Raw genomic sequence first — 9367 nt, 5'->3', positions numbered from 1 at the left:
TCTTGAATTTGGAAATCGGTGGTTAATAATCATTTTAAAGAGGATGAGTTTGGTGCCAAGATTCGTAGCATGTTCCAAGTCAAAGTGGGTAATGGGGAGAGAATCAGGTTCTGGGTAGATATTTGGGCCCTTGATTATCCTTTGAAGACTGCTTTCCCGAGAATATATGATATTTCATCAAATCAGTTTGGGATAATTAAGGAATTTGGTGAGTTTAATTCATCGGGTTGGTCTTGGTTTGTCCAGTTGAGAAGGAATCTATGTGATTCGGAGTTAGAACAATTTTCTAATCTTCTTGCCATCATTCATAATTTCAGCCTATCCCACGAGTCAAGAGATAGTCTGCTTTGGAGAGGGAATGGGGAAGGCATTTTTACTGTTAACTCTTGTATGAAGACTTGTTTTGTTGAATCGGTAAAAGATAGTTTCTGGGAGAAATGTATTTGGAAGGGATTGATGCCTCCTAAAATTGAAACCTTTATGTGGCAAGTAGCCCATAACAAATTGGCGGTTAAGTTTGAGCTTCAAAAAAGAGGGGTTTCGGGGATTGTTGATGTTTCTTGTACTTTGTGTAAAAGAGAGAATGAATCTATTCCTCATCTATTTTTCTCTTGCACGGCGGCATGGTCCCTATGGAATAAGTTTTTGAATTTTTGGAATATTAGTTCGGTCCTTCATGGAAATGCACAAGGCTTTTTGCTTGCTTGGAATGGCATGATGTTTTTTCTTCTATTTGGTCCTTAATTCTGGGGGTGGTGCTTTGGACCATTTGGAAATTTAGGAATGCCGTGGTGTTTGAAGGAAGGTCCTTGGATCACATTGAGTTATTTTTCATGGCTAGGCTAAAGCTTGCTTATTGTTCTTAGCTAAGTTCAATGAGGTTACTATTTCTAAAGATTCCCTGATAAGTGACCCTTCTATTGCAGATTTCTAGTCTTCTTCCAGAAATTCGGCTACTAATATTGTGTCCTGGATTCCTCCACCAAAGGGTTATCTAAAACTGAATGTAGATGTAGCAGTTTGCAATGATTGGCGAAAGAGTGGTGTGGGTGGTTTACTAAGAGATGAGGCTGGTAAGATTTTGGGTTCTTTTAAAGAATCTGCAGATCCTGGACCTCCAACTTTGCTGGAGCTTGTTGCCATCAAGAGGGGTGTACTCTTCTTTGAGCATGACCTTCAGAGGTTTAAGAATCGGTGGATTGTTGAATCTGATAGCAAGCTTGCTGTGGATTGGGTTAAGAATTTAGATAGTTGTCCTAGTGTTTTCCTTCATATTGTTAAAGAGTTTGTTTCCATGATAAGAGTTTGGGAAGGAGCTATCAAATGGATTGACAGAACGACAAACATAGAAGCCGATAGTTTAGCTAAGGCTGGTATTGGATAGTTATTGTTTGATGGGTTGGGATTTGTTTTATTGAGCGTAAGAGGTGTTCGTGTTGTGTTTCGGGTTTTTTGTAAGGGGCTTGTTAGTTTTAAACATTATGTATTTTTCTACTTATTAATGAATTATGAGACACTCTTTTCCTCCTTCCGCTGATTAAGGAACACCAATCGGTGTTCCGCTAATCATGAAAGGGGTTTTTAACTAGGCCTTAACTTCCTATAAAAAAAATATAATCAAACAAACTCTAGAGTACTGTAAACTCTCAGCTGTTACTGTGAGTTCAAGCTAACCGTATTTTGAGGCTTATAAGCTCAAAAGCTACCATAAGCAAACCATTTGATAGTAGTATGAGCAAAATGCCATGGCATTGACATTTTGGCTTATTTGCGGTGGGTCAATCGAGTCCAGATTCATTTCTTCAACTTTTTGATGCATATGCATGTAAAGCTTAATAATCTTTACTTCTTGAGAAGAGGCTTCTTATCATCCCATTTGTCCAACCGCTTCTTGGTTGTCTCCACCTGAAATTTCAGCAGGTTCACCAATTCTTCATTTAGGGTTTTAATAGGCATGAAAATTAGGTCAAATTATAGTTTTGGTTCCTCTATTATGGTCAAATTTGGGATTTAGTCCATGTACTTTAATTTGACATAATTTCATTTCTTTACTTCTATAATGTCATTAGTTTGTTCAAATGGTTAATACTGTTATGTATTTCGGTTGGAATGCTGACAGTGAATTTCTCTTGATAACTAACTAATGATACTATAAAAGTACAGGGGCCAACATATGTTAAATTAAATACGGGGACTATATTTCAAGTTTGAGTGTAGTAGGTAGACCAAAACCATAATTTAACCACAAAAATTAGACACATCAACACGTGAATAACAAAATGAAGTGGATGAAACGTTTGACAGGGACTACTTGCCTCTTTGTTCCAATCTGTTGTAAATGTCACCCACAGTAAAATGAGGGTCTGCATTAATGTTCCCCCAATCATCCCGGACCATATTCCCTGCTCGAAGAGTCGAATATCTTAGCTTGAGGCCTCGGACCACAATACGATTTTTTTTTTTTTTTACAAATTAACAGAAAAAGAGAGTCGATTGGGTATTAGTTTAATTGACATCGGTATTTAAAGACTTAAAAATTATGGATTTGAGTAGACTATAGTTTTTACCTTTGCCCCAAGAGGGATCCCTACAACATAGTTGCTAGAAGTCAAACTCAATTTAGAATTGTGTAGAAATATGTGGCAGTGCACTAGTATGTCGGAAAAGATTTTTTAATTGAAATGAAAGCAAATCAAGACAAAGCAATAAGGTAACAATAATGGAGAACTTGAGTAGCTTCTACAATCTTCAATGTCTGTTTATTTCATGTATATATATATATATATATATATATATATATATATATATATATATATATATATATATATATATATATATGAGCAAAGCAAGCATGTAAGAGTGTGAGTGAAAGAAATATAAGTGAGGAAAAGTGTGTAGTGAGCAAAAGAAAATAATACGAGAGAAAAAATAGAGAGAATTGAGAGAGCTTAGCAAAGCTTAAAATAGTGAGGTTGAGTTTGTAAACTAGACGCAGCTAGTATTGCAGTATTGTAAAATTGAGGTAGTGTCGTTGTAAAATATTTTGTTTTGTATCAATAAATAAAAGTTTGAGTTATAAATTATCGAGAGCTCATCTATGCTTCCAACAATAGTAGCATCTCACGTTTTCATATGCAACAAATGTTTGCCATCCGCATCCAAAAGCCACCCACTGAAATGCAATTCAAATCATATCTCAATTACTAGCTTTTGCAGCTCAATTCTGGATTTAGTTCCTCTACTATTTTAAAATTTAATCTTTAAACTATAATGTCATAATTTAATTCCCTCACTTTTAGTCTGTTGTTAGTAAGTTCTAATTTATAGTACCATTAGTTGTTGAAGTGATGGTGTACATTTTCTTAACTGTTATTTGGTCACACAATCAGGGCTAATGAATATCTATTCAACCAGTAATAATGTTCTTTTATGCCATACAAATACTTTTTCTTTTAAAAAATCTACACAATCACTTAAAGACGTGAACTGAAAATGCTATCAATTTAGATCTACTAGTAACAAAAAATCTTGTAAAATTAAAGGATTAAATTTTAAATCAGTAAAATGGAGGGACTAAATCCTTAAATAGACCCAAAAAAAGGTTCTCACCGGACAGGACAGGTTGAACTCCATTAAGAACAAGAGTGACGGCAAATAATGGGCATAGGTCCGACACTGCCTTGGCCACGGTCTCACCTTCCGTAAATGCAAAGCTAATTACATGGCGTAGAGCTAAAACGACAACGGCTTCTACGAAAGCGATACTCAAGGAAACCGAAGTCACGATGATAACTGTGAATGCTGCCGACTTGGGGTGGCCGGCTCCCAGCTCATTGCTCACCCTAACACTGTTTTCAGCGGTAACATAAGCAATCTAGGTTCCTTAAGAGTAATTAATGTGGGTATAATTATGAATTTCATCCTTGTACAAAGACGAGAGTTAATCAATTTGATCCTTACAAATATTAGTCCAAATGATAATACAGTAAAAATCATTAGTTGTGAAAATGGAATTATTGAAGAGGAAAACTAACCTTGCAGCTGCATTGAACCCAACTGAAACCATGAGCATCAAGGTGGAGATTGACATGCTGCACCATTTCAACCAACATTAATCGATTGATCAATTCAATAAATAAATTTATTCATATCTCGTACGACTTTTATCATTTTTTTTATATAACATTTAGAAAAGAGTTAACTGGATGTTTGAAGATCTCGCAGCAACGTGGAAGATAACTCCAATGGTGGCTCTAAGAAAATAGTAGCAGCAATGGAGGCTCCTAAGCTCAAAGCAGCCAATCTATCCGTAACCATATTCTGCTCGCGACATATATGTGATACCTTTGTGATCCACTCAAGTTCGAGCAGTTCATGGATTTAAGTGACCAAAACACTCCCTACAAGCGCATCCGATGATAAATTGCAGATCTTCATAACCTCGAGATTATCGGTTTCCAGTTCAATATATCGGATTCCTAGTCTCCAAGCATGCAACAAGAGATTATGAACATCCCACAGCTTAACGGTAAGAATCGAACAATGTCCTAGACTACGCGTGAAACCAAAAATCCATTCTCCCTCAGAGTTGCGCAGAATACCTCCTGCAGCCGCCATATTGTTACACGTTCTAACAGCCCCATCCCTTAATCCAACCGGTGGGAGGTCTAGTCCAAGACATTGATGGACTAGGATTTGTGTTGCTAACATTAGCAGTCAAAACTTCATCAACAAATCAATCGCAACGATAAATGAACTCATCTCTTTCAACATAACTAGAATCAAAGAGAATACTACATCTCCGTTTCCAAAGGTGCCAACAGTAAACTGAGAAGCGAATATCCCAATTATAATTCATTTGCGCATACACTTCAGTAACCTTAAGTTACGTTCAATCCAAATCTTGTAAGGAAGAGTCGAGAACTCATTAAGCTTCTCAGTTTTGATAACCCTTACCTACATATTCCTAGCCATACTGCAATGACGCAGAATATGATCAACATCCTCCATAACAGCCCCACAAATCTGTCAATCCACTAGGCTAGAAAGGTGCCGACGAGATTGTTCTACATTAGTAAGGAGTCGATCATGGAATAATAACCAAAGAAAAACACGTATTCTTTGTGGAACTCCTAGCTTCCAAATCAAATTCCATAGAGAATTTTCATTACTATTGTCAAGGCATGTGATATTATTATAAGCTTACCTTGTCATGAAATTAATATTATGCTCTCATCTCCACCCGGGTGTATCAGGACCCAAGTAATCTTGAGATTGTTGGACAACAACAATTTTTTAGAGTACATGTTCAGGGAGTAATGAAGAAAGCTTACCCCAATTCCACGAACCCGAAGGGAGAACCATATCACAAACCGAGGTGGGCCTTGGTGTACCTTCTCCTTTATATGAGAATACAAGAAGATTTTCAGTATCAAGCCAATGATCATACCAAAAATATGTATCTCCCATACTGTATGTTCCAAGCTATGTTATCATACAACTCACACCAAGTGTATCTTAGTCCTTTCCACAAACGGGGACCATTAGCATGACTTAATGAGATAGGAACAAGACTGTCACATTTATACTTCCCACGAACAGTACGGACCCAAAGTTTCTCTGGATTGGATATCAATTGAAAACCCACTTCATCAAGAAGGCCTTGTTTTGATTATGTAGGTTCCGAATACCCACACCTCCAAAATTTATTGGATGCTGCATAGATTTCCATTTAACCAGGGGAATACCAATACCACCATTATTCAAGCCTCAAACAAACCTTCAAATAAACTTTTCCATTTCAACACACAAACCTTTCGGTAGCCAAGTTGATTGCATCATATAGACTGGGATAGCCTGAAGAGTAGCCTTAGTAAGTGTTAGACGGCCTGCAAAAGTAAGACACTTCACCGCCCAACCTAAAAGGCGTTGAGTCAATCTATTAATGAGATAAGAGTATGCGACTTTAGTGACTTTATTATGGAGTAATGGAACTCCCAGATACTTTCCAAGATCCATAACCTCCTTAAAACCGAACCTCTGAGAAACAACCTAACGAGTGCTTACTAGAAAATTACTTGAAAAGAAAATTTGAGTTTTCGCTGAGCTAATACGATGTCCCGATTCATCACAAAAACTATCCAAAATAACCTTGATCATCAAAACTTGATCCATCGACGCTTTAGCAAACAACACTAAATCATTTGCGAAGAAGAGATAGGATAACCCAGGGTCCTCCTTTGATATATGAATCTTTTTCCAGTCTTCTGAAACAACTTTCGTCTTTATAGCTTGAGACAGTCTCTCCATACATAAGACTAATAAATAAGGCGATAACGGATCACCCTGTCGAATACCTCTCGTAGACTTAAAGGAATCCATAATATCCCCATTCTAGAGAATTTGTGTCGACATAGATCTAACACAGCACATGATACGAGAAATGAGTAACTCCGGTAGGCCAACTGCATGAAGAGTGCTCTCGATATAGTTCTACTCTATGCGATCATAAGCCTTCTCCAAATCCACCTTGATTTTCATCCATCTTATTCTACCCATCTTCTTTGTCATCGAATGAATAACCTCCTGGGCAAGAATAATGTTATATGTAATCCGGCGGCCTGGAATAAAACTAGCTTGATTTTTTGCCACCCATTTAGGAAGAAACGGCTTCAAACGACATACAATCAGTTTAGTAATAGTCTTATAAAGAAAATTACACAGACTAATAGGCCTGAAATGAGTAATGGAGACAGGATTATTAACCTTCGGGATCAACACCAACAGAGTCTGATTCACCCAATCAGCTAGATAGCCATCATTAAAAAAGCGATTGATAAATTGGAAAACCGACTCACCAATCGTGTTTCAATTTTTTTGAAAAAACTTTGCATGGATTCCATCCGCGCCTGGGGCTTTCAAGGGAGCCATACTAAAGATAACACTTCTGACATCTTCCAATGAAATATCATGCACCAAAGGTGGAAGAGCATCATCCCCATAATGAAAGAAATTACACCTCCCAATTTCAATATTAGACACCCTTCGCTAGCTCATAAATAGATTGTGGAAAAAAATAACTGCATGATCTATGAGATGCACATGATCACTATACCAAGAACCATCATACAACTTCAATATACTAATCGTGTCGTGCTTCCGGTGATTAATAGTAGACGCGTGGAAAAATGAGGTATTTCTATCCCCATTCGTGATCCAAGTATTTCGAGCTTTTTGGTTCCACAAGCTCTCTTCTTGAGCGAGAACTACATTCAACTCCTTTTTAAGTTTCATCTCTAGTTCTAATAAAAAAGGTTCATTTGAATTATCCATAACTTTTTCAATTTCATGGATTCCAGCAAGCAACATATTTTTACGCCTCCCAATATGCTCAAACACCTACTTATTCCACTAGCTACTTTTAGCTTGGAAATCAAGTATATTATCGTAAATGTCTCTATCATTTCTCCAATAATTCATCAGTAAATTTAGGAAATTCAGGTGCTCACTCCAAGCATCAATGTATCGAAAAGGTCGATTATGAGAAGTCTCATGTTGGTCCCCAAACTTAAGGAGAATGGGTCGATGATCCGAAACCAATTTTTGAAGATGAAAAAACTTCTGAATGTTCAAAAAAATCATACCACTCAGCATTGCAAATACACCTATCCAACTGTTGAGAGAGGGTACCACGTTTACAAGTGAACTTTGGACCCGAAAACCCCATATCAATCAACCCTGTATCAAACATAAAATCACCGAATTTTAAGCAAACTCATAGCGATGTTGAGATCCACCTTGACATTCATCGTAATTACAAATGACATTAAAATCCCCACCAAGCATCCATGAAAACCCCAAACCTAGTTCCAATTCTCTCAGGTGCCTCCACAACCTGCTTCTCATCCCAATCGCAAGGCTAACATAGACAAATGTAATAAAGCAATGTTGACCTCCACCCATCATAGAACACGCTGCATGAATATATTGTCAAGATACAACAAGGATAGTAATATGAAGAGAATTCCTCCAAAGTATCCAAATTCTACCAGAAAAACCCAAAGCTTCAATACAGTAGGAGAACTCAAAACTTGAATTCCTGATAAACTGATCAGGTGCCATACCACTAATTCTTGGTTCCAAATTAGCAACAACATCCGATCTTTTAGACTTAATCAATAACTTAAAATATCTATTGAAATCAAGGTCCCGAGCTCCCTGAACATTATAAAAAATATTCTTAACCATAAGAAAAGAGGATAGAAAATGACACGAAGGATTAGACCTGTAAATATGCTTTCTCCGAATGTTCGAACATAGTGTTCGTACTCCATTGAACCATGTCACCGTCAGTATCCATGGAACCTTGGATTTCTATTGATTGATTCTCCAAAGTAATACTTGTTCGGTTAAGTTCATAATTCATAGCCGAAATTCACTCAGCTAACACTGGTTTACTTGACATCTTCTCATTTTTTTTCCTTGTCTTCAACCCCTTGTGAGATAAACCTTTAACTACAGCAAGCCCTTTATTTTTGCACTTTTGGACTGGTCCCTCGAGCAGTTCTTTGAAAAATGTCTAAGTTACATTCCTGTGGAGCTAAGTTCTCATCATTTTCCGTCACCTGTATAGCCACATATTTGTCTTTATTCAAAGATGAAGCAACACTTGTAATCTTACCTATTGACGCCACAACAATATTGTTATCCGTTCGTTGTGGACCTGCTACATCACTTCTTTTCGATTCATTAAACTCTTTAGAAACTCATCTTGCTCCCCTTTGGCTGCTAGATTCAGTACTACCACTTGCCTTAGCATTCAAATGACTAGAGGAAGCCATCGCTCCCTTATTATTAGTCCCCATCATAAATGGCTTTTGTATTGGGTTACTTCCTGGATTATCATCGACTTGAATTGCCTGAAAGGACTCAAAGCGAGAACCCGAATTATGAGCAGTGATTTATCTCCCTGTATCTGAGCTTGCAATCCTTTTGACCCCAGTATTCTTTCTTCTCCTATTCATCACTTGCATCTAATGACCATACAGATCATCAGATTTCTCAATATCATGTGCTTTATGTGCTTCACCATTATCAGCATTAGCTACTTTACCACAGTGTTCCTGTGCATGCCCATACTTCCCACAAGAATAGTAAATAGTTGGTAATCCTTCATATTAGATTTACTGACGATGACTATCTATCATTATTCCAGAGATCAGTGGTTTGTCCAAATCAACAACAGCCGTGAGTCATGCAAAGCGACCTCTATTCCCATCTTCTGTATTATAATCTACCCTTACCACCTTACCAATAGCTCATACAATATGTCCAAAGAGACTACGTGTATAATAGCGATAGGGCAAAC

The 9367-nt window shown here is 37.3% G+C and overlaps 1 protein-coding gene across 1 annotated transcript; it reads right to left on the bottom strand.

Annotated features, from left to right (window-relative positions):
- Nucleotides 1–1842: 1842 nt before the first annotated feature.
- Nucleotides 1843–4317, bottom strand: LOC120128039 (protein DETOXIFICATION 40-like). Its single transcript, XM_039145818.1, has 5 exons — nucleotides 4229–4317; nucleotides 4035–4091; nucleotides 3610–3848; nucleotides 2568–2587; nucleotides 1843–1905 (listed from the first exon to the last, which is right to left on the bottom strand). The coding sequence occupies exons 1-5, from the start codon at nucleotides 4315–4317 to the stop codon at nucleotides 1843–1845; spliced, it is 468 nt and encodes a 155-aa protein (XP_039001749.1).
- Between the last annotated feature and the right edge of the window lie 5050 nt (nucleotides 4318–9367).

Source organism: Hibiscus syriacus, unplaced genomic scaffold (assembly GCF_006381635.1).
Source record: "Hibiscus syriacus cultivar Baekdansim isolate YM2019G1 unplaced genomic scaffold, ASM638163v2 tig00001478_pilon, whole genome shotgun sequence".
In the NCBI taxonomy this organism is placed as follows: domain Eukaryota; kingdom Viridiplantae; phylum Streptophyta; class Magnoliopsida; order Malvales; family Malvaceae; genus Hibiscus; species Hibiscus syriacus.
The sequence above is the reverse complement of the archived record's forward strand: the minus strand, read 5'-3'. Positions and strand labels throughout refer to the sequence as shown.

Excerpts from the sequence above, each read along its gene's own strand:
- LOC120128039 (XM_039145818.1), bottom strand. The coding sequence starts at position 4,317 with ATGGTTACGGATAGATTGGCTGCTTTGAGCTTAGGAGCCTCCATTGCT. Across the intron at positions 4,092-4,228 it reads CCATTGGAGTTATCTTCCAC|CATGTCAATCTCCACCTTGA; the intron begins GTTGCTGCGAGA and ends GAAATGGTGCAG. Across the intron at positions 1,906-2,567 it reads GGATCCCTCTTGGGGCAAAG|GTGGAGACAACCAAGAAGCG; the intron begins GTAAAAACTATA and ends CTGAAATTTCAG.